The sequence below is a fragment of the Strongylocentrotus purpuratus genome, unplaced genomic scaffold (assembly GCF_000002235.5).
Source record: "Strongylocentrotus purpuratus isolate Spur 01 unplaced genomic scaffold, Spur_5.0 spur5_scaffold_20, whole genome shotgun sequence".
In the NCBI taxonomy this organism is placed as follows: domain Eukaryota; kingdom Metazoa; phylum Echinodermata; class Echinoidea; order Camarodonta; family Strongylocentrotidae; genus Strongylocentrotus; species Strongylocentrotus purpuratus.
Window position 1 is genome coordinate 23,456,620 of NW_022145606.1, and position 26,803 is coordinate 23,483,422.

Consider the following 26,803-nt stretch of genomic DNA (forward strand, 5'->3'; position numbering starts at 1 on the left):
ACTTTGGCGTACGTGTCCACATATCTGTGATTTATCATTTTAAAAAGCGATTCTGAAAAGGAGGTTTTGAGAATGACGATAAAAGAGTTATTTCATCAACGGATTTGCTATTGAACTTTATTTAAGCCAATCGTTACATATATTGTTCATTGGAATAGGGGATAGCTTTGGACCCCTGTGAAGCACAATTTGTAAATTGGGGCCATGTCTAGTTGCCTTTTGCTTAGCGGTTTACAGGTGCTGGAAGTGGGATTGCAGTTGCAAGCTAGTATGGCCATCGATATGGGTCGAAATGGGCAGTCAAAAATGGGGAAGTATTGGATTTGTTTTAATCCCTAGGCTTAGAATGTGTAGCCACCGCTGAGATGAACACCGCAGCGATGGAATTCCGACAATAATATTTTCGGTTAAAATGCTCCTATTACCCTCCGAAATGAGTAAGCCTGTGATGGTCGGCGGAATTCCCGTAATGATATACCCTGAAAAATGCTCTCGCATCAGTCAGAACATTAGAATTGGAGATTAATTATACCCGACATATTTTTGGTTTGGGCGAGTGCGTTTGTGGATGGAAGGGGAAGGGGGAGTGAAATTGATGTGATTCAATTCACTAAACCCCATGAGCATACGGGGGCTCCGCCCCTGAACCCCACCAAGGGCCCTAAGGCTGGCTTCTGAATGTTCATTTGACCGTTATTTAATACCTAAAACCCTGAGCTCTGCCCCCTGGATCCCACCAAGGGCCCTAAGGCTGGCCTCTGGATGCTTATCTGACTGTGATGAAATACCTTTGAGTTTCCGGGGGCTCCGTGCCCCCCTCCCCCCTGGCCAAAAAAGGTAAAAATCGCCGCTAAATTTTTTCTCACGAATTGGGGAGAAAAACAAATAATGCTCCTTACCTCCGAACCCCCCGAACCCCCCCCCCCAACAACAACAACAACAACAACAAATGGTCAGCCACGATTTGTTAGGAACCGGAACAAAAGAACACCGAGTTCCAATAGGAAATCTATTTTTTTCTTCAGATGGTCATATCTCAGCCAATATTCAACATATTCAATTGATTTCCGACATTTGTACATCATTTTTAATGCTCTGTCGGAAAATAAAGTTAAAATTGAGGAATTCTCAAAATCGTTTTTTGATGACGTCACACTTCACCACTCTATTCACAAAGGAGTAGGGTGAGTCACACTTAATTATGTACAATGATGACTGATATGTCAAAAGATGAGAGCAGAAAAGAAAGCCCCTGCAAATACAAAACAGAGAAAAACAATGTATCATATGAAAATGATCATTGATTATAAATTATACATCTTCATCATCATCTGTTATCTGACTCGTACAACACATTATACTTTTTGTTATAAACACGTTTAAAAGTACAAGTATTAACATGTTAAAAACAGCCGTACAAACACACGACTCTTCTATCACTTTTTGTTAATGTAACGAGTCAAGCAATAAGGACTCAGGATTCAATTTCAATGTTTCCATTTGGTTCCATTTTTATTGGTTCAGACTTACACAGCTATTTTCTGTCTCTCAATATCCATGAACTGTAGGTCCTGCAAGGGACACACCCACTCCAACATGGATATAAGCATCTCCTTTCTCGGAGCCCACCAAAACATGTGTCTCTCTATCAACATGACCAGCATACCTTCTCTGCATGCACATCCATGGGCTTGCAACGAACACTCACGTTCACGTTCACGTGATCACGTATCACGTTTTGCGCCGTTTCGTAAAATAGGTGACTCTAATTTACGAAGTGTAGGGTCTACCATTCGTTGTTTTCCACGCCGGTAAAACACGAATGATCACGTCTTCCAAAACGTGACGTGAGTGTTTAATCAATATTTTTATAATTGCAAGCGCTTGTTACTAAGACTAGTCATGACGTCACCGTAATATGTATGATTTGTGTGTACGAGTATACGTATCGCCTGCGCCTAGCTAGCTGACAACAAAGTCGGAGAATGGGTGAGTAATTGATTGCAATATGAGTGAATTTAGTGAATTTAGTGATTAATTTTGAAAAATTTGTTATAGTTTTCGTGATCTTCGGTAATTTCTTTTCATTTTGAGACTGTTCTCAACAGATATTTGGGGAAAAGGCTAGGGAAATATTTCTCTTCAAATTGCACTTTGATTTTCATCGTCGTGAAGTAGTTTGACTGCGGTTTGCCGTCATGTCACCCAGTTAGGGCCCGGGTTCCGGCAGGCCCATCCCGTGGAATTGCGGTGCTCATCTGCAAATTTGATCGTCATCATGTATCTAATTCATCAATTTATTGATTGAATTTAAATCTAGATTTAACTTACCTTGAAATAATCTATGAAGTATGATTTCTTTAATAATCCAAGTGGGTTAATTCTTGTTAAAATCTTTAGTAGACCCTTCTTCTAGACGTGGACTCTGTTGAGGTACTCAATACCCCCCCCCCCCCCCCCCCCCCCCTGAGCAAAATATTGGCCGGCACGATTTTCAAATTCAGCACACTACATTTCAAATTTGCAATTAGACTATACACGCAATGGCCCAACGTATAAATTTACTCTTACTCATGTATTATACATTTGTTTCTATATTTTTTATATTGTTTGCATACCTTATATTTTATATAATTATCCATATTTGTTGAATAACTGATTTGTTTGATTGCAGAAAATAAAGTCTTTGAAATGAAATGAAATGAAAAATTGGTGGTGTCAACTTCAGACCAGAATTATCTGTGACCATGAATAATCAAACAACTCCAAACCCTATTTTATTTAGGCCTAGATCTAGATGTAAACCTGGAACTTATTAATAAAAATATTCAAAAAACAACAACTAGATTTGTTTATTTAATGTTTAGATTTTGTGTGGGTCCAGCATGCTTGTCTAGTTGTCATAACTCATATTCATAAGGAGTCTAAATTAAAGATTTGTTTCCAAATTGTGCAGTTCATGTTGATAAATATATTTTTGTTGGACGTTGTATAAGAAATGACCCCTAGTCCACAATTATGTTTACTTATCTGTAGTCCACCTCTTCTTGTTATAATAAACTAATTCTACTTAGTACTTCTTCGTGCTCATAGGCCATAGAAAGCACTGTGTGAGGTACACGTTAAATGTTCCATTAGTTTTACTTTGTACTGTGGTTCATTAAATAGGAATGTTGATTTCCACACCATGTTAAATTTAAGGCCAACCATGACATAAAAAATAGCTATTATGCTTGATCTATTTTATTGTTAAGGAGAAAGGGATGCCTTGATTATTGTATTGGTTTTTTCCTTCTTTTTGTTCCAACAGATTGAAATTAAAGAGCTGAAAGAAGTTAACAACATGAAGCAGAAAGTCCCATGCAGGTAAAATTACCAGGTTATTTAGCACACAAATATTAAACGATCACCTACATGTATTAATTCACTAACAAAGTAAATGGAACTAAGTTGACGTTGCAATTATAGCGCTTAGAGACTTCGGTGGTGAGCGCTTTATAAGTAACATTTTTATTATTATTATTATTATTATTATTAGCGTATATAGTGGAGGGTATATTTTATTCTAGTTCTGCACCTAGCATACAATCTCAATTTCAATTTCAAATTTATTCACATTTCAAACAAAACATTACAAATAATTATAAGCATTTAAAACAAATTTAAGAAATACATGTTGGAAACAGAGGGGTCCACTAAAAAGCAATGCTTGTACAAGTGTGAACACCTCAAATGAAACTTAGGAATAATGAGTAATTAAATTTACTATTCTGTAATGACAAAAGGAACTACAAAATAGGGAAAGAAAAATGGGGATGCCAACAGAGACGAGAAAGGGACAAGACAATACTTTACACGACAAAGATAGAAGAACATGGTCATAATTATACAAAGAGTAGACAATGACAAAAAGAAGTGAGAGATCGAGGGTACAGAAAAAATACTAAATGATGAGCTGCATGTGGGGTTGAGAAGAAGATAAGGAAAGAGAAATATTGATGTCTTTAATTTTTTTGGTTTACAAAGGAAAATGTGTCCTTATTTAAAGGAGGTCCTGTGTGCCCGCCCCCCCCCCCCACTCAGTGTTATTTGGGGTATGCGTATGCGTGTTCCCTCCTTTTGAAAACACCCCCTAAGTCTGGTGTGTAAAGTCAATACGGGCCAGATTTTTGTGTGCTATGAGCCAGACTTTGTGAAAACTACCCCTTTACTGGACATTTTGGGAATACGCATGCGGTCCTGCCGACCCCTGAGGGGGGGGGGGGGGGGGGGGGGGGGGACCGGGCCTGTGTGTAGAAGAGCCATATCTAATCCACATCCAAAGCACTACATGTAGGGTATACACAGGACCCCTCATTACTTTTTTTTTTACTTCTTGAGCAATGAAGATGAAGAAGAACACAAAATAAGATGAAAGTCTGTTTATAGGATGTATTATGGTTGATATGTATCCATTAGTATCAGTTTTAAATTGAAGTACCTACTTTGTTTTCTGTCATGTAGGATGATGCTTCTCTACAGTGGGTGATGAAGGCATGCTGGTTTACAAACTCAGGAGAGGAACAAAGAAGAGATATTGATGGGATCATATCTAGAGATGCGGGCCTACTACACTTCATACGAGCAAGTGTGCTAATATACATGTAGGTACCCCAATAAACTTTTGTGGAACACATGTCATGCAGAAAATTATAGATCTGACGAATAATTGACTGAATATCACAATTGTGATTTAGATTAAAAATTAAATGTCAATATAGATGAAATATAAGTCTACGTTACGTGTGTTTCAGTAGCATTATTTCCAGTATATTCTCTGGTCCAAGTTGTTTGGTCATTTTATGTCCCATACTTAAAGGTAATACACAGTTTTAGTATGGGGTCATAAATTTGGTTCAAATGAACATATTGGACGCATATGAGATCCTACAATATTCTGTGATCGTTGTCGCGTTTGTAATCGAGTCTAAAATTATGAAATTGTAAATAATAAACTCTTTATGTTGTATAGCTCCCTCTCAAGGTCAAGATATAAATTTTTCTTGACTAAAATCGACCAATTTGCTATTCTCGTTTGGAAGTTATATATCACATCTACATATTCTGAGATTTTCATGGTCGCAGCTACCATTTGAAATTTATCAAAATTTACCGGAGCACCAGTAAATATTTATATTCAATTTTTCTCGAAAGCAGAAGTGTTTTAGAGGCTAAGTTTTCTAGTGCTTATAATACATCCACAGGGGCATTCAAATATATCAAAATTGTAAAGAATCACTATCCACCCAATTTTCAAAATTTCGTAAAACTTTGTATTACCTTTAACCGAATATTATTCAATAATGAGCACGAGTTTACATCACAAGTACATTGTATTACTTATTTCATACATTGTCTGAACCAAACTTCAGCAGTCCTATCGTCTCAATGGGATCATCAGAAATAATCTAAAATGTGGTCAGAAACTAGTCTTGTACGAAAAATAGTTTCGGTTTGCCCAATAGAACCCCAAGTGAATTTCAATCCTTCCTTTTTCTGAGCAGGTATCAGGGTGTGTGTTATTAGTCGTCATTGATTTTCTTATATCTTATTTCATTTTTCCATTCAACAGACTTGGGTTATCACTACAGCCCTTTCTTCTGAAAACTAGGCTACAACTTTAGTGATGAATGCAGAAGACATATAGGTGGTCATCTGATCAACCGGAGTCAAAATGTAAGGTTTCTTGGAGTTACAGTTGATGATCATTTAACTTGAAAGATCACCTCAGCAATGTTTGTACCAAGGTCTCGAGGAGTGTTGGTGTGATTTTTTAAGTTACGCTTTTTTTTACCAGAGCAAACTTTAGTAACTCTTTATAATGCTATCATTATGCCTCACTTAACTTATTGTAATGTTGCATGGGGAAATACGTATAGGAGCCATATAAACAAGTTAATAGTCCTTCAGAAGAAAGCTATCAGGCTCATTACAAATTCAAATTACAGAAGTCCAAGTAATCCTTTATTTGTGCAACTTCAGATGTTGCCTCTAGATGAATTAGTCTCCATGCATTGTTTGATATTCATGTACAAATCTCAATCTGCTCAAAATAATTCATTTTTAAAAGATGCGTTTATTGTTAATTCGACTGTCCATTCGTACAACACACGTCAGAGAAATCTTATCCATCAGCCGTTTGCGAGAACACAAACTGCTTCGAACTCTTTTGTAATTAATTGTATCAAAGATTGGAATAAGTTGCCACAAAACATCAGATCCAGTCCAACACTACCTATGTTTAAACATACATGTCGAGAATATCTTTTTGAGAGATTACAAAATATGTTAAAGTAAATCCTGGAAAGCCATGTGTGTATGTGTGTATGTGGGTGTGTCTGTGTGTGTGTGCGTGGGTGTGTATGTGTTGTGTGTTATCTTTTTTTCTGTTCCCATATTTACTCATTAGTTATCATTGTAAATATGTTTTTGTCATCGGTTATTCTAAATACTGTTATTTTGTTTTTGTTTATGTACCTTTTAAGGGGCCCCTTATCACAAGCTCTGCTTCTCCGGGGTCCCAAACCTATCATGTTTTTTTTTTTTTCTTTTGTGTCAATTGATTGTAAAATGTTGTGTTTGATTGGTTTGAATAAACTTGAACTTGAACTTGAACTTGAACATCTACACGGGACTACGTCTTAAAGATGCCACCCTCATATTATGAAAAGTACAATATAGATGGGTTTAAACTGGAATATTTACATGATATTTATTTATTATTTGTATTATATGTTTGTAGAATACCACATTCAATAAAGCTAATGAAGTTTATTATCTTGTCAACGTAGAAATAATTAAAGATAACTAATCCTCAATGAATAACATTAAAATTCTAACAATGTAAACTACCATCTTATAAGATGAAACTGAGGACTGGGCAGAAAGATTCTCCTTGAAATTTGAGTGATAAAGATCTATCAGTCCATATCAAAGATTGAATTAATTAATGATATTTTAATTATAATTATACTTGTTGAAATTCATTTACCTCTATGGACGGGGGGGGGGGCGGCTTGCTATCCTCTTCCTGGTGCTATTATTACATGGCCCATGTAACGGGTTGCAATAGTGTACACATATGATTATATGTTTATATTAGAAGGACTTAAAAGTGAAAAGTTTTGAATTATAGCATTAGTGTTGGTGGAAGTAACGGCAGTGTTGATTGTTAATGGGAGGGGGGGGGGGGGTTTGTTTCCCCAGTGAAATTAACGGTTTACCAATGTAAAGTTAATTTAAAAAAGAGAAAACTATTCTTAAAAATAAAAATTATACAGGACATGGCCTCCTAACAAAAACCCTGGTACCACTTTGGTGGTGGTGTTGTGTGTTTGTTTGTTTGTTGTTGTTTTTTTTTTTTTGGGGGGGGGGGGGCAAACCAATTAAAAATTTCTAGTGTTAAATTCAATTGTCTTTTAAAAAAAATTATGTCAAATATTGAAATTAAACAAGAAACTTGAATAAAATGCTAACCCTAAATTAAAAATGTTCTACTTCTAGCAAAGATTCTGCAAAGGCTGCAAAGGTAGAGTGAAGAGAATCAATTGAAATGTGGACAGTAATGGAGTGAATATGGAATGGTTGATCGTAGTTGATAACGAGGGAATGCAAATGAGTGGTAACAAGTACGACTGAAAGTGAGACAGAAAGGAATTGCAAGAGGTTGTTCAGTCAATGGAACAAACCTTGCAGAAGATAATTTTCGGAGAGAAATAGAGAAAAGGGAATCATTAAAAAAGGAAAAGGGGCACCTATCAGTAGGAAAAGGGTACTTACAAGAAAGGAAAAGGAGGCATGTGTCATAAGGACATTGATGAGAAAGGAAAGGGCTCTTATTAAAAAGGTAAAAGGGCACATATCAAAAGGTAAAAGGGCACTTATTAAAATTATAAGGGGACCGCGTGACAAAGTAAAGAATAAAAAAGCCTTTTATCAGATATCACAAGAGGCACTTATGAAAAGGGAACAGTGGCACTTATAAAAGGTAAAGGGGCATCTGTCAGATTTGAATAGGGAGTAATTAACGCAGGTGGTAAGGGGCGTTTAATAAGTAGGCCTATGTGAAAGAATGTGTTTTTATCTCGAGTTTGTCTCATCATGCGTGGGATCTGTGGGTGCTGGGGTTCCTGAAGCAACCCTATACATGGATTTTCTTCAGTGGGTGCATATAACCCATGGACATTTTTGTAAACCTTCAAATGATAATTATCATCGAGCCCCCCCCCCCCTCATTTTTTTTTTGTCAGCTCGTGACAAACATATAATCCAGATGAAATAATTTCTTCACAGCATATCAGTGGCGGATCCAGGGGGGGGGGCGAAACGGCCGCGGCCCCCCCCCCCCCCCCCTATTGGCGGCGCAAAAAAAAGGAAGAAAAAAAAGAGGAAGAAAAGAAGAGAAAAAAAGAAAGCAGAAGAGGAGAAAAAAAAGGAGAAGAGAAAAGAAAGGAGGAGAGAAAGGAAAAAAGGAGAGAAAAGAGAGAGAAGAGAAAAGAGAAGAGAAAAGATAACGAAATTATTGAATAGAGGGGGGGGGGGGCCGGGCCGGCCGCATAAAATTTCGAGCTGCGGATTCAAAGTTAACGTCAAGAACAGCCCCTGCGCTACAAAGGTCATCACTCTGAAGTGAGAAATTTGAAAGGGCACAATATTTTGGGTGTCTTTTAAATAGAAGTTATATACTCAACAGTCAAATTCTAAATTAACGGTAGGCCGCTTCACAACTCTTATTTTGCCCTTCATTTGGATTCAGCTCATACCAACTCGCTTGTGCTTGTATTTGAACTCATATTGGTAGTAATCATGGACAGGGGCGGCAATCCTGGGCCCGATAGGGGGACACGTCCCCCAGGAAATTTAGAAATATAGCTAGAAAGAAATATAGCGAAAAGAACGTACATATTGGGCTCAGGGATTTTCTAGAATGCATAATTTCAGCATTCAACATTGAAAAATCTCGCTTGGTCGCTACGCCCCGGCCGGCCGCGGCCATCGCCCGATAACACAAAACTATGACGCTCCCGGCCGTGATTTATCCATGCATGGTTGGTGTAATAGATCTTTTTTCCATTTCATTTCTACTAACCTAATTGTGTGCCATCACAATCATGATTGTTTCATTTTCCCTTTAAAGCAGGCGCGTAGCCAAAGGCGGTAGGGGCAGTAAGATGACATAGGACGAAAAGGAGCAGACAAAGAAACATTTTTGAAAATTCTGACACGTCGAGAACGGTACAACGAATCGTCTTCTTTCTCTAATAATTTATTGAAATGTCAAAGCTTCCGCGCTTGCGGGGGGGAGGGGGGGGGAAGCTCATTTCAGATTTCAGACAAGGATAAAGGTCGACGGTACAACGAATCATCTTCTTTCTCTAATAATTTCATTAAACTATGAAAGGCCAAAGCTTCCGTGCTTCGCGCGGGAGGGCGGGGGGGGGGGGGGTGGCTGAATACAGTCAAGTTATAAGAGTCGAGAATGGTACAACAAATCTTCTTTCTCTAATAATTATGAAAGGTCAAGCTTCCGCGCTTTGCGCAGGCGGGAGGAACCTGAATTCAGACAAGGATTAAGAGTCGAGAATGGTACAACGAATCATCTTTCTCTAATAATTTCAATTTAAACTATAAAAAGTCAAAGCTTCCGCGCTTTGCGCGGGAGGGGAAACTGAATTCAGACAAGGAATACGAGTCGAGAATGGTACAACAAATCGTCTTCTTTCTCTAATAATTTAATGAAACGTCAAAGCTTCTGCGCTTCGCGCGGGAGGGGGAAAACTGAATTCAGACAAGGATTAAGTGTCTAGAACGGTACAACGAATAGTCTTCTTTCTCTAATAATTTAATAAAACGTCAAAGCTTTCTTCGCGCGGGAGGGGGAAAACTGAATTCAGACAGGGAATAGGAGTCGAGAACGGTAAAACAAATCGTCTTCTTTCTCTAATAATGAAGAAAAGGTCAAAGCTTCCGCGCTTCGCGCGTAATTGGGAGGGGGTGGCAGCGAGCTGCCCGAATATGAGTTGTTTTATATCTTTTCTCGTTTATTTTGGTGATAAATAACACTTTCACAATATTATGGTCAAATTGTTGCTCGCTCACTAGCCGAATTGTGAAACCAGAAAATTACTTTTTCGGGCAAGAGGCTGTAGTCCCCCCCCCCCCCCCCCCCCCCCGATGAAAATGTCCAAAATTGTACCGGTATGGTGCTTCTAATATGACCTTGAAAAAACGGTCTGCGCAATTTTGGAATTTCCGCCCCCCCCCCCCCCCCCCCCCCCTATTGGAAAATCCTGGATCCGCGCCTGGCATATGAATAGGGAAACAAAAATGTGAAAAAGAAACCAAAGATAAACTTTAAGAAAAAAAATAGAGAGAAAGGAAAGAAATAGGCCTATTATCTTGCTCCTTTTCATTTCAATTTTCTTGCAATTTATTTATTTCTATAAATCTTCAGCCTTCTCCACTTGCATCTCTCTCTCTCTCTCTCTCTCTCATTATGGGATAAAAAATAGCATATGAACCTACTCATGTAAGGCATAATTTTTCCTATCGGTCTGTATTAATTTGAAATTATGCGAGCCAAATATTGGTACGTAATGGTGACCAGCAGTGACGTAATAGGGGGTAGTGCAGGGAGGGGCGAGTTTCCCCCTCCATCCTCCGCGAAGCTTATGACGTTGCATTAATTATTAGAGAAAGAAGACGATTTGTTGTACCGTTCTCGACTCTTAATCCTTGTCTAAATTTAGTTCCCCCACCCACCCCCTTCTGCGCAAAGCGCGAAAGCTTTGACGTTTCATTAAATTATTAGAGAAAGAAGACGAATCGTTGTACCGTTCTCGAAAATAATCTTCGTCTGAATTCAGCTCCCCCTTGATATCCCTCCTGCGCGAAGATCGAAAGCTTTTACGTTTCAGAAGACGATTCGTTGTACCGTTCTCGACTCTAATCCTTGTCTGAATTCAGTTCCCCCTCCCCTCCCGCGTTTTATGTTCCATTAATCATTAGAGAAAGAAAACGATTCGTTGTACCGTTCTCGACTCTAATCCTCGTCTGAATTCAGTCCCCCCCCCCTCCCGCGCGAAGCGCGGAAGCTATTACGTTTCATTAAATCATTAGAGAAAGAAGACGATTCGTATTACCATTCTCGACTCTTATCCCTTGTCTCAATTCAGTCCCCCCCCCCCCTCCCGCGCGAAGCGCAAAAGCTTTGACGTTTCATTAAAATTATTTAAGAAAGAGGACGGTTCGCTGTAACGTTCTCGTCTCGTAATCCTTGTCTCAGTTCAGTCCCCCTCCTGCGCGAAGGCTTTGATATTTCATTAAATTATTAGAGAAAGAAGACAATCGTTGTACCGTTTTCGACTCTTAATCTTTGTCTGAATTTCAAAAGTGTTTTTTGTCTGCTCCCTTTTCTTCCTACGTCCTCTTCCTTTACTATCCTCTCTTTTTTTGTGGCCGGCTTTTTTTTTTTATTGGGGGGGGGGGGGGGGGTGGGGTGGCGCCCCCACCGCCCCTAGCTACGCGCCTGCTGTCAGATGAACATATTTTGATACCTTATAGCAATAAATTACGGTCAGATAAGCATTCCGGGTCCCGCCTTAGGGCCCCTGGTGGGGTCGAGGGTGTGGAAACCCCGGAAACTCTGAGGTTTTAGGCATTTGATTACGGTCAGATGAACATATTTGTATACCTTATTTGTGACACTGGCAAGACACTGATTTGCGTGAGGTCCAGCGGGCGGAGCCCCCACAAGCTCAAGGGTTTTAGGCACTAAATTACGGTCGAGTATCAAGGGGCTCACCTTAGGGCCCTTAGTTGGGTCCCGGGGGCAAAGCCCCCGTTTTAGGCGTTTAATTACTTTAACTACTCTGTATTTCTTGCTCTCTTTCTTTCTATTTCTCTTTAATATGCTTTTTCAAAAAATTCGGGGGTGGGGGAGGGAGCTGGAAGCTCTTGATCCCCGCCGTTCCGCGGGCCCTGACATGTAGGCATCTCAAGAGGCATATTTCTTGCCTGGCTGTAAATTTAGGAATTTGTCATTTTATAACAAACGCATAAAAAAGTATAATTTACTAAAGAATGAGAACAAATCTCGGAAAATTATGACATTTCAGCATTATGTGTAAACCACCGTTATGGAATTAGAAATAAACCACGATTAAATTTTATTTCCCCCGAGCCCCCCCCCCTCTTGTTGGCGAAACATCGCAACTGATCTCCCCTACCTTTCTTCTTTCTCTTTTTTTCTTTTAAGTTTGCTGGGGAGGGGGAGGGGGGGGGCAAGGTCCTTTCGGCCCCAACCTTTTACACACATTGTTGGAGGGATTAACCGCAAATGATCTATTTCCCCTTCTTTTCTTTTATTCGTCTCCAATTTCCTTCCCTTTATTTCCTCTTTTCCTTTTTTCTTTCCATTTCTTTCCTTCTCTCTTATTTTTTTTCCTTCTCTTTCTTTTAAGTTTAGTGGGGAGGGGGGAGGGGGAGGAGGCAAGGTCATTTTGCCCCACCACACCCCGATCCACAACTTGTTGGCGGGAAAATTGCAACTATTACCCCCTTCTTTTCTTTTCCTCTTCTCCAATTTCCTTCCCTTTATCTCCTCTTTTCCTTTTTCTTTCCATTTCCTTCCTTCTCTCTTATTTTTTTGATTTGGGGGGGGGGGAGGCAACAGCCTAGGACGCCCCCCCCCCGATCTCCTTCTTCCCCCTTTTCTTTTCCCTTTCTCTCCTCTTTCCCTTTCCTTCTCTCTCTCTCTCTTTTTTTCCTTCCTTTTTTTTCCCTTCTTTTTTCCCTTCTTTTTTTTCCAGGGGGGGGGGGGGCGGGCGGGCCCCCGGCCCCCCTGGATCCGCCTCTGGATCCCCCCCCAAGTCAAGAGCCTCCCCACCCCCACCGAACTACAACTTGTTGGCGGGAAACTTGTTACAGATATCCCCCTTATTTTGTTCTCTTCTTCCTCTTTTTTTCCTTCCCTTTATCTCCCATTTTCCTTTCATATCTCTCTTTTTTTCCTTTCCTTTCCCTTCCTTCTCTCTGTTTCAGGTTTGCAAGGGGGATGCAAGGCCCTTTCGGCCCCCGATCCACAGGTTGTTGGCGGGATTAATCGCAACTGTTCTCCCCCTCTTTTCACCCTTTTCTTTTCCTTCCCCCATTTTTGGGGGGCGGGGGCAAGAGCCCCCCCCCCCCCCACCGAACTACAACTTGTTGGCGGTTAACTTGTAACCGATATCCCCCTTATTTTTTTCTCTTCTTCCTCTTTTTTCCTTTTTTCTTTCACTGTCCTTCCTTCTCTCTTATTTTTTTATGTGGGGGGGGGGGCGGGGGGTGGGGTGGTAACAACTGGGAGGCAAGGCCCTTCCCCCCCCCCCGATCTCCTTTTTTTCCCAGTTTCTTTCTCTTCTTCCATTTCCCTTTCTCTCCTCTTTCCCTTCGTTTCAATCTCTCTCTCTCTCTCTCTCTCTCTCTCTCTCTTTTTCTGTTTTTTCCTTTTTCCTTTTTTTCCGGGGGGGGGGGGGCCTTGATCCGCGCCAGAGTTACACAACATATTCTGACCTGAAGCAGCTTTTTTGCTATGAGTCTCTTCTCAATGACAATTTGCATTATTTTTTTAAACGCCAGCGTCAATTTACGTGAGCTTTCGTAGATTGCATATAGCAAAATAACTATTTGTTGGGTCACGTAACCCAACACTTCGTAGATTTGGGTGACCTGTTTCACGAAAGGGCGCAATACGTGATACGTGATCACGTGATCACGTGATACGTGATCACGTGATACGTGATACGTGAGTGTTCGTTGCAAGCCACATCCATGTACTTGTATTCATATATTCATGCCCATGCATGTTCATTGAAGTCATTTGAATATGTGTACACCTGTAGTCATATCGCTACAATAACATCACAACAAATACATACATCCAATTGTTTAATCCTTTAATACAATCATACAACAACATGGCCATCCTGAATGACTCGCCCAATTAATGTTTAACCCTAGAAAGGCCGGGCTATTTTAGGTCTTGATACGGCCGAGGGGGGGGGGGGGGGGGGGGGGGGGGGGGGGGGGGGAGGGGGGGGGGAGGGGGGGGGGGGGGGGGGGGGGGGAGGGGGGGTATTATGGAATAATGGCCGCGAAAATTTGCACGCATGTCAAGTGAAGTGTAAAGAATACTATGGTAAATTAACTTTTTTGAAAAATTCACTCATTTACATATTTATGGTAATGTATGCAAATGAGGTCATAACATTCACCTTTTTACCCATAAATCATATATTCTTTATATTTATATTCTTTTTCACTACATGTATTCGTTAGACCATTTGAAACAATAATACGACAACAAATTTAGAAGAGCTAGGTTATTCCTTATGTTATCTCTTGCTTTGATCATGTATTATGTATTTCATTGTTTTTTCAACTTTTGTATTTTATTGTGTTTTTTTCTTTTCTTTTTTTCTAACTACAATTCAACTATTTTGACTCCCAAAACAAACATCTAAACTTTAAACAAGACCCAATAACCAGTGTTTTTATCTCTTTTTAGGAAAAATGACATTTCCATATGTTTTGTACACAAATCACGAAAATGAGCGATTTTTGGGCTGACATGCAAAGACAAAAGGTCACGTGACCTTGTAACTGTACCCCCGATTTTCAACAAAAAAAAAAAGAAAAAAAAAAGGATGCGCAAGACTCGAAAGAAAAGTCAGCGAGCGGCGGGGCGTAATCCGTATGCATTCCCGAACAATCAGAAAAATCGCGGAGGGGGGGGGGGGGGGCATAATGCCCCCCCCCCCCGGCCTTATTAGGGTTAACCAGAACAACCACCATTGTAAGATGGAGCCTCACATCTATCTGTTCTATCCAGTCACTCTTCTGGAATTATGTGATATATATGTAACAAAAGAACATTAACTTAGAGTGTGAGTACTAATTTTTTTCAATTAACAACAATATTTGATATGTATTGTGTATCCACAATATCATCAGAATCTTTGAAGTCGTTTCAGATGAAATAACCGAATAATTACAACGTTTCCTGAATTTGAACATCTGAAGACGTGATAATGAAGAAACTTCATACAGTGTATTTAGTAAAATGACATAGTCGATATTCCGGATACCATTTTAGTATAACTGCGGCTGCTAATGCATCTTTCTCCACAATTAACCATATAACGACAATTTACATGTACTACAAAGATAGACAATGAATCAACAATGGAAAGAAATAATAATGTGACTGTGTACTGTCAACAATGACTCATACTCCTATTAGTGAGCAACTATACACAATAATTATCAACTATCAAGACTATTATCAACATTGCTATACAATTGATGATTAGGTACTTATACTTATGCTTAAATGAAAACAAAAGTACAAATATAACCATCGTCTCTCAACATCACATACAAAGAATAAATCATACCTGGAGTATCCCTTCGCTGTGATCAAGCTCAACAATTCATAACTGATTGGAGTCACTGAACACGGGTCTCTATACACAACAAAAACGTCTCTTAATACTGCCGACCCCTTAAAGATTTAATACATATCAATTACTTGTATATAGTATGATAATTTAGCCAATACTACCTGCAACAATCTGGTATCCTCTTTTTAAACAACACAAAGTACATAATATAATAGTATTGTATTACACGGTTGTAAATATCAATAACATAATTTGCGGACGAATAAACGTGTTCTGACCATGCAAGTAAGGTCTGACAGCTAAACTAGTCATCATCCATTGAACAAACTATGAAACAAAGCCATGCTGAGTAACTTTCAACAAAATACATTATCACTCTTTAATGGCTACTCGTAGTGTAGAAAATAATATAATATAATGTAATATTTGTATTATACAATAATGTGTGCCATTATCGCAACGTACACTGTTGGTCATAATGATGGAATATTTATTTTTACCCCAGTTTAGGGAAGGATTTGAAAAAATTATTATTTCTAATAGATCTAGATAATGGCATACATTCTCAGATTTTATTGAATATTAATTTGCGAGTGTTTGTTTTTGCGTGACTGCTAAATCATATGTGTGCTACTATGCTAATCAGCTAGGGAACCTACGTCCTTAAATCATAATTGACAGTAATGAGGATTAATGCCTCACAAAAGGGCACTAATATAGCTGATCGACACGATTTTTTATCCTGGGGCCTCACAGTAACAAGGCCATTGCTTAGCCCCTGAATCATGACTTTACGCAGTGTTTGCTAGGGTACGCGGCCCCTTCCACAAATCCCCCCAAACGAAGAAAATGCAATAAATTGTCAAAAATTCATTGCATTTCCCCCCGGCCCCCAACAGGAAAAATTCCTCTATGTGGCCATGCCTTGAACCATAATGCACGGCCCTACCGAATATTATTTTCTGTTGGGGGCCGGGGGGAAATGCAATGAATTTTGACAATTTATTGCATTTTCTTCGTTTTGGGGGATTTGTGGAAGGGGCCGCGTACCCTAGCAAACACTGCGTACAGTCATGATTCAGGGGCTAAGCAATGGCCTCGTTACTGTGAGGCCCCAGGATAAAAATCGTGTCGATCAGCTATATATTAGTGCCCTTTTGTGAGGCACTAATCCTCATTACTGTCAATTATGACTTAAGGACGTAGGTCCCTTATCTGATTAGCATAGAAGAACACATATGATTAAGCAGTCACGCAAAACAAACACTCGCAAATTAATATTCAATAAAATCTGAGAATGTATGCCATTATCTAGATCTATTAGAAATAAATAATTTTTTCAAATCCTTCCCTAAACTGGGGTAAAAATAAATATCCATCATTATGACCAACAGTGTACATTATCACAATGCAAATCTATGCAATACGCTCTGCTTAATTTCTTATCATACACATATTTGCAGAATATACTTCTATTAAATCTAAATAAACAAGAGGATTATCTTGGGACTATTTTATTGCCATGTGACAGCAAAGCTGGACCCCAGTGATTTGGTCTCCATACCTCTTTAAAACCAACCCTAAGGCTTAACAATGTGGTTCTACTAGTAGACTGAATTCATGATGTGTCCATGTAGAGCTTTCAAATGTAATATTTGCATACAGTGTGTCTGATTACCACGATTAGAATATAAATGAAAGAAGAAAAAAAAAAAACTAATCCATGTATAGATGTGATAATTGACTTTCTGTAAATTTAAAGTGGCAATAGACCTACATCGTGTCATTTGAATTTTAGACGCATAGGCCACGTGTTAAAGTATATGAGTTAACTCCATTCTGGCTCCAAACAGATATAATGTGTTTGGTTCCATATTCCCTCCGCCTTTTTACAGATCATTGTTGTGGTGTATTTGCCTTGTCAAATTTGTTGAATTTTTGTCGCTATTTATTTCTTTTCTTTTCTGTACCAGAACATGTCCTTTGATAGTATCTTTCTACCAGATAGAATTGTCGATATAATGTTGTCTTTCTTTGTTGTTGCTTTATCTTTCATTGAATCAAGACAGAATCACAACTTTTACAAATAATTGGTAATTGGGCATTTATTAAAACTAAAGAGTAACATAATACATAACATAGGACCGACAGATATCATAACATTAAACAGAGCATAATGCAGGCAGCAAACAATAAATTACATTCTAAACCTCCATTTACGAAAATGAGTTGCAAGTTTGTTATTCTTTTTGCTGTACGGTATTCAAGATCTTAAAGGTAATACAAAGTTTTGGGAAATTTTGAAAATTGGGTGGATAATGATTCTTTACAATTTTGATATATTTGGATGCCCCTGTGGATGTGTAATAAGCACTAGAAAATTTAGCCCCTAAAACACTTCTGCTTTCGAGAAAAATAGAATATACAAATTTACCGGTGCTCCCGGTAAATTTTGATGAATTTCAAATAGCGCCTACGGCCGTATAATAGTAGCTGGGACCATGAAAATCTCTGAATATGTAGTTGTGATATTTAATTTCCAAACGGGAATAGCAAGTCGGTCGATTTTAGCCAAGAAACATTGTTTTATAGCTTAATTAATATTTTGACCTTGAGAGGGAGCTATACAGCATAAAGAGTTAATTATTTATAATTGCATAACTTAGACTCGATTTCAACCGCTACAACGATCACTAAATATAGTAGGATTGCATATGCTTCCAATATGTTCATTTGAACCAAATTCATAACCCCATACCAAAACTTTGTATTACCTTTAAAGGGATCGTGTAACAATGTTAAATCTGAGATACACGGCCCTACGTGTTATCAATGTCTGTGATATGGTGTAATATTGAAGCCCTAAAAAAATTGCGCTTCGAAATGATCAAGAAGTGCCTCAAAAAAGTAAAAATCTTTGAGTGACCGGTTTTACCATACTCGTTTTCCCCAATAGACTGTAGTGTTATGAAAACCGTCAGGCGAACGGTTTTCAAAATTTGTAATTCCAATCATAAATATCTTGATAATCAGGCAGGCGATCGGCTTCTAAAAGTCCGGGGTTCCTGACTGACCTAAAGGTTTATAATTATCATTGTATCATGAGCTAAATCCAGAATTTTGTTTCAGAATCTAAGACAAAGTTACCGGATCCCTTTAAGAGGCAGCAGTGTACACTTTAAAACCGTGGAAATTGGGGGAACTGTTCTATTCAGAAACAAAGAGAGACGTGTAGTTGGAGGTGTAAACCGTGGGAGAGAGACATAAATAAGTTATGAGAGGGACAAAGAGAGTCAGGAAGGAGGACGAAAAAGATTTGAGAGAGAGAGAGAGAGTGAGTAAGAGTGAAGAGAGAGAGAGAGAGAGAGCGAGAGAGAGAGAACGAGTGAGAATGCGAGGAAGAGAGAGATAAATACCGCTACATAAAGCATGATAAGGACAAATACACGATAGAGATAGAGAAACTAGCTATTAAGAAAGAGAATTAAGAGAGAAAAAGAGATTTCGCGCAATTGGGCTTTTTATTTCCACAGAGACTGTCTCTATGAAGGCAATTTTACTCGTATAGGCTTACACGTTCTATTTTTTTTGTCATATCAAACACTCTGTACGGCTGTTGGGGGGGGGGGGGGGGGGTCAGTTACTCCACATCAGTTCCTTGTAAGTCTCCTGCATACTTTCAGGATCAGTCATGGCGTGATGAAAGTTACGCTGCCTCCCAGAAATCACCTAGGTCAAGATCATTCTCATCAGATGGTTGAAACCAGGTTTTCTCCACGTTTTGGAGCGCATGCGCTATAGACGGGTCGTTGACGTCTCTATCCAATTCCTTTGTCAGATCTAGGTATCCCATGTAAAGTGTTTTTAGTGCGTCAGTGTCTGAAAACTTACTAGTACTTGCGATGCCCTTTTGTCCCATAAAAGTGCTCTTTACATCAATACTCTGCAATGACTGTTCCTGGCGTTGTATGAAATCTGCCATTACCTTTTTAGAGTTTTGGCGGATGTCGTCATTTTCTTTTGAAAGTCTTTCTTTGTGTCCCCGAAGAATTTCTGACTTTTCACGAAAGGAATTCTGTATTTCCCTATCTAGATTATCCAGATGTGAATTCATAACACGCATATGTTGCTTAGCATTGGTAATAGACTTTTTGATCTGTGTTTTCTTCTCCTCACTTTGTTTAAAGAGAGAGTCTCTATTCGTGTTCAACTCTGCTACAAACTCTTCCTTCTTCTTAAAACTGTGACCGTCATGTTTATCAAACAAACAAGTCAGACAGATGAATTCCTTGCAAACCTCACACAGAATGTCTTTGTAGACTTTACTGTGCAGGGAACAGTACTCTGATGATTTGCCATTGACCTTATTAAGATGTACATGTAATTCCTCCTTGAGGCCTTTTACAGAGAAATTCGGTGAGAGTCCTGCGACTCTATTTTTACCCAGCTTGGTGTTTTTCTTACAAAGCGGACACTCCATGAAATCTTGACCCCGGTGCTTTTTATCGTATTTGTCCAGACATTCCTTGCAGAATGTATGTCCACAGGCTAGGAGAGTAGGGGCCTTGAAGACTTCGAGACACATTGGACACGCCAGACTTTCAGGAAACTGTGGTTCTCCCTTTTCAGCCATAATGCAGTCACCCAAAGAGGCATAAACTTAGCGGAGAAAAGTGAGCAAGAAAAGTTCAGCCACGTATATAACAAGCTCAGGAATTGGAGGGCAGAAATGGAAATGCCACTTTGTCTGAAATTTTAAAAAAAATGTGCATATCATTAGAATTGTAATGCTTATTTCTTGTTATGTCTTCACTCTCTACCATATGCATTCTAAGACCCAAATTGCCTAATATTTGTATTGATTTTACTGTGTGTGGCAAAAAATACGAATACGAATTAGTGATGACGTAAATGCTGGAATGCCCATTCTCAGTTCAGACTGGAAGGCTGCCATAGCCAGTGGCGTAGCATGGGCTCAGTCATGAGGGTTTGCTCCAGTATTTAAACTACTAGATCAGTGTTTTTCCAAAAAAAAATCAGGGGGGTCACACCATCCTTTTCAGAAATAAAGCGTCACCCCAATCACAGAAAGTTCACTTCGCATCACTTTGGAACGCGTCATTTGAAATATATACCAAACTGGTACGGGCATATTTGATTGTAAATTCGGCGAGTGAGCCCCTCCCCCCCCCCCGAATAGCATTGTTAATATGGTAAAACAAAGTATTTTGTATGCGAACAAAATCCATATAGAAAAAAGGGGGAGTTAGATTATGATGAAATTAATAAGTGCTCTGCTACGCTACGCGCCAGATCACCTTAAGAAAAAAAGATAGATTCTGACGAAATCAATAAGTGCTCAGCTACGCTATGCGGCAGAACACCTAATTATAAATGTTAAACGACTGGTTCAGATGTAACAAACTATGATTGAATTTTAAGAAAACAAGTATGTGTGATTCCATTCTAAAAGGAAAGAAACTCGCCAAACACTGACCAGATACGAATTGAAAATACTGTTATTCAGAGAGCTGAGTTATTCATTTTCTTCATCAATAGTGATCTGTCAGTTTATGAAAGGTTCAGTGATCAAAATTTTATATCAAGTGTCTCTCCTAGTTCCTCGGTCTTGAGCCATCCGGTTCAGCGTTTCATACCCTGTTGCTCCACATTCTGTGATTAAATCGTCTAGAAAGCCTTTACGAGGTCTTCCCCTCTTCTTCTTTCCATGAATACGACCTTCCACGACTTTGAGCATCGAGCCCTCATCATGCCGCATATGTGTCCAAGCCATTTCTTCTGTCTCTCTCTAATCGTTTGAATCAGCACCCATTTTCTTAGGCATCCTAATTCATGAGTCACTTGACTGCAAGTATCACAATATCATTATCTTCTATTAAGATATGTTATACCCACTAATCAATATTGATAAACATTTTATTTACAAAAACGTGCAATTATGGTTTTCGTAGTCCCAGTAAATCATTATTTGTTAAATTAAACATTCTTCCAGTGTTTGAACTTGTCAGTAAAACATAATAGTGCCCATTTTATGTTTTAGTATCACTAAGGTATTCTCCCTGCATTGTTTCGATATTATGTTTAAAACAAATTATTCATTCCATACGTATCACACTCGTACACAGGATGATCTTTGGTTTCCACTATCCGCTCAACTATATATGAACTCATTCTATCCGTTTTACAGAAGTACATGGATGGAATTCAATAAAATTTGCAATAACCTTAAATCCAGCTCTACACTTTCCCGTTTTAGAACTCTATTAAAACGTTACATTTTCAAAACAATGACATCTTTGAATGAGAAGGATATTTCTTCTCTTTCCTATTCTCACCTCTTCCTTTTCTTCTCTGTCTCACTCTCACCTCTTCCTTTTCTTCTCTTTCCTATTCTTACCTATTCCTTTTCTTCTCTGTCTCACTCCCACCTCTTCATTTTCTTCTCTTTCCTATTCTCACCTCTTCCTTTTCTTCTCTGTCTCACTCCCACCTCTTCATTTTCTTCTCTTTCTCTTTCTTACCTCTTCCCTTTATTAATTTTCTTACTCTGAACTCTCTCTTTTTTGTATTGCTCTTGTGTGTTTGTGTGTGAGTTTGGCTGTTTGGATATACATGACTGATAACTCCTGATTTTCTTCTTCTTCTTCTTTATGTTCGTATATATACCTATCGATTTTTATTTATTTCGCTATTCGATTTAATATTGTATCTACCTTGATAGGGACCTCATGTACAAGCACAGGTTGCTTCCTGGAGCTCATGGGGTGTTCCACAAAGACTAAGATTGACTTTTAGTTGGACTCAACTTTGGCAGGCCATTCATGCCACTGTTTGCTCTCACCATTTACTGGCATTGGTCTCTCAAGGGACATTCAAATCATGGTTCCAAATCTACAGAATTTACATTTTGTTGATAGTTTATTATTGAAGGGAAATATATTATCTAAAGATCATTAATTGCGAGACCAGTGGTAAGAGCAACCAGTGGGATGAATGGCCTGCCATAGTTAAGTCCAACTTGAAGTCGATCCTTGTCTTTGTGAAACACCCCCTGGCCTATTATTCATTCTGAATTAATGATAAATGATAAATCTTGTAGATACACTTATAAAATCAATGGATAAAGGTAAACAAACGCTTGGTATTTGTATACACTTTAAGAAAGCATTCGATACTATTGATCATGAAATCCTTTTAGGAAAGTTAAAAAATTATGGTATACGAGGCATAGTATTACAATGGTTTCAAAGTTACCTTTCAAATCGATCGCAAGTCTTATGCTACAAGGATATAATATCAAGTAGGAGAAGGATAACATATGGTGTCCCTTAAGGTTCAGTCCTCGGGCCCACTTTGTTTTTATTATATATTAATGATGTACCATCTTCTACTAAATATTTTGAATTTAGATTATTTGCTGATGATTCCAACCTATTTCATACTTTTGGTAAAAGACAGAAAGAAATATATATGAATGAAGTAAATATCAATTTTTTGGAAGTCCGAAAATGGTGTTTTGTTAACAAGTTGACAATAAACTTAAAGAAAACAAATTATATGCTTACTAAGGGACAACGGCAATCATGTGAAATTAGGGGTATTTTAAAACTCAGTGATACAGTGATAGATAGAGTCAGTGTAGCATCTTTCGTAGCGAGACAAGGTCTACCAGGGGCGTTTCCACTTGAAGGGGAAGGAATCCTTTAGGCAGGTTTTTGTGAACGAAGACCTCACCTCTACTCGCTATGCTGTCTTGATGGCAGCAAAGAAATCTACAGAGGTGAAATCTGTATCAACGAAGGCAGGGAACATCGTCTGCAAAATGAACGATGATACCTTTAAGATAATTTCAACCCCTGACGACTTGTTCGCAGTTGGTTTGGATAATATCGAATACAGAAACTTCAGACTCCGCTTGTTGGAGTAATGTCTCCTCATAATGTCCTTTTTTTCATGATACAAATATTCTAATAATATGTTTGATAACACTGTATCACATTCTTACAAGTTATGTCCAAATTCATTTGATAGTACATTGCCACTTGACGGTAAAAAATCAATTAGTATCTCCCATGTAAATGTACGTTCGCTAAACAAAAATGTTGATTCCTTAAAGTTGTTATATGAAGATTGCGTTAAGTTCAGATTCGATGTAATTGCATTATCAGAAGTATGGAGAGTTTTAGAAAAATCGACCTTGGAAATGGAAGGTTATTTATTGGAGGTAAAGTGCCGGGATGGTAGAGAAAGAGGAGGAGGGGTAGGAGCTTATATTCGTTTTAATTTGAAATATGTCGTGAAAGATTATACAGTGAAGCATACAGAATCAATCTGGTTTGAAATAAACAATGGAGAATTTCAAAAGGTGATGGTAGGTGTTTTATATAGGAAACCAAATACAGATGTTAAAGAGTTTCAAGAAAGTCTTCTCACAGTTTTAGAAGACATTAAAGTCGACAGACGCAATACCATTATAATAGGAGATTTTAATATAAATTCATTAAGTTCAGACGGAACAACAGAAGGGTTTTCAACAGCGATGAAATGCGTAGGAATGGAGCAGAAAATAAAATATCCAACAAGAGTAACCAGTGAGTCTGTAACCTTATTAGACCATATATACACTAATATGAACAAGTATGATAATCACTCGGGTGTTATAGAATGTGATATTTCTGATCACTACCCTGTGTTCATGATTTTAGAAAATCCATGTAATTTGAAGCAGCTGCATTATCCACAAACTGTAACTTACAGATGTTATAAAAACTATGATGTACAAAACTTTAAAGATGACCTTGCTGAGCAAGAATGGCAACATATCAATAGCTGTGAAGATGTTAACATGGCATACTCCATTTTTCTTAATTTGTTTAATAATGTTTGTAATAAACATGCACCAATCAAAGAGAAAAGAAGCTGCAAAGGACGCGCTTATAAGAAACCTTGGATAACCAAATCAATAATGAAGTCTGTTCGAAAAAAATATAAATTGTTTTTAAAAGTAAGGAAATCTAATTTTGATGTAAGTGATGTACACAAATTTCGGAACTACAGAAATGTATTAACGACTGTTCTTCGCAATGCCAAGAGAAATTATTACAGTGGTTTGCTAGCTGAGAACAGCAATAACACTAGTAAAACGTGGAACATCATAAATGAATTAATATCAGGGAGAAATAAAGGTAACAAAGGTACTAAGGTAGAAAAACTTATAAGGCGTATTAATGGAAATGATAAAGTTCTAACAACCGAATCTGAAATTGCCAATGAATTTAATGATTTCTTTGTAAACATCGGTCCAAATCTAGCATCAGCAATACCAAATGTACCCACATTATTTGAAGATTATTTGAGTAATAGTGTTGAGCAATCCCTTTTTTGGAAACCGGTCACAATGAAGGAAGTTCATGACCACATGTTGGCTCTAGACGAGAAGAAAGCTTGTGGTTACGACAACATTCCAGTACGCCTGATTAAGGATGGTGCATCTATTTTGGCTGAACCATTAAGACATATCTTCAATCTTTCATTGGAAACAGGAAATTTCCCTGATCAAATGAAAATTGCTAAAGTCAGTCCACTGTTTAAGAAAGGTAATAAACATGAAACGGGGAATTATAGACCCATTTCTGTCTTACCAATTTTGGGTAAAGTATTAGAAAAAATAGTTAATGCTCGATTGACCAGTTTTCTAGAAACGCATGACATTTTATATCACCATCAGTACGGATTTAGGAAGAAGTATAGTACTAAATTATCATTAATTAATCTTATGAATACGGTATTGAAAAGTATAGACGAAGGATGTGTTACGCTTGGTGTGTTTCTTGACTTTCAAAAGGCTTTTGACACAATAAACCATAACATATTATTTAAAAAGCTATCACATTATGGCATCCGAGGACATGCACTGAAATGGCTCGAAAGCTATCTTAGTGACAGAATGCAGTTTGTGAAATACAAAGAGTCATCATCAGAAAGTAGATATATCAAATGCGGTGTACCACAAGGTTCTGTCTTAGGACCAACTCTGTTTTTAATCTATATAAATGACTTGCCAACTGTGACAAATTATTTCAATTTCAGACTATTTGCAGATGATTCTAATATTTTTCATACTTTTCCCAAAGGTGTAGATCAAATAGATGAGTGTGAAGTAAACGAAAATTTAAAATCCATACAGAATTGGTGCACTGCAAATAAGCTTACTATCAATGCGTCAAAAACCAATTTCATGTTCTTCAGTAGTCGTAGAAGAAAGGCTGTGCTTAAAGGGAGATTAGAAATATCTGGGGCAGAATTAAGAGAAGTGGAGGAAGCGACATTTGTTGGCATTACCATTGACAGACATTTTACATGGAATTCACATATAAAATCTGTTAATGACTGTATACGGAGAAAGGTCGGCATCCTCTTTAAATTACGGCACTGTGTCCCTAAACATATATTGATACTGTTGTATAAAGCTCTTATACAGCCACATATTACATATGGCATCGAGGTTTGGGGTAGTACTTATAAATCACACTTGAATTGTATATTTTATACTCAAAAGATGGCTGTACGTGCTATAACTTTCAAGCCACATCGTTCTCATACTAATGCACTGTTTCATGACCTCAAATTGTTGAATGTTTTTAAATTGCATAAATTATCTATTTGTACTTTTGTGTTTGATTTGATAAATGAACGATTACCTCATTCCTTAAAACATTATTGCAGTATGATACAACATGAATATTCCACAAGACAAAAAACGGGTCGACAATTACGTCTTCCTTTATTCAAAACAGACCAAGGAAAGTTTTCTGTTTCGTTTGTTGGAAGTAATTTTTGGAATATGCTTCCTACTGATCTAAGAATTGAGAGATCAAGAACCTCTTTTCGTAAAAAACTTACAAAATTACTCTTAAGTGAAAACCACGAATCATAACCTCGTAACTATATAGTTGTATATAGTAACCAGTCTCATTTTAATATTATACACAAAATTATTTATAAGATTTGGAAACCCATCATATATTTTTAAATTAACTTTATTTTAGGCTTTAGATAACGAGAGTCAGACTCGACTAGCACATGTGCTATTTTTGACTCTATTTTACCATCGATCACAAACTCATTGTAAATAGTCATTTATTGTTTTACTCTTGAAGCAAAGTTTACTTTATCTTTGTCATAATGTACATGTATATCGCTGTAGAACATGTATTTTTTTATAATTCATGTCATGCATTTATGTTATATTGACATTGTCATTGTACATTTATCTTTTGTTTCAATGTTTTCAATGGTGGTGA

The 26,803-nt window shown here is 38.0% G+C and overlaps 1 protein-coding gene and 1 long non-coding RNA gene across 2 annotated transcripts; one reads left to right on the plus strand and one right to left on the minus strand.

Moving 5' to 3' along the window:
• Positions 1-3,140: 3,140 nt before the first annotated feature.
• LOC115927304 lies at positions 3,141-5,685 on the plus strand. The gene is made up of 3 exons (XR_004065555.1): positions 3,141-3,366; positions 4,504-4,643; positions 5,612-5,685. It is a non-coding gene; the product is annotated as an uncharacterized LOC115927304 (long non-coding RNA).
• A 13,500-nt stretch (positions 5,686-19,185) lies between these two features.
• On the minus strand, positions 19,186-20,112 carry LOC100891726 (tripartite motif containing 13-like). Its single transcript, XM_003729728.2, has one exon. The coding sequence runs from the start codon at positions 20,110-20,112 to the stop codon at positions 19,186-19,188; it is 927 nt and encodes a 308-aa protein (XP_003729776.2).
• Positions 20,113-26,803: the final 6,691 nt, after the last annotated feature.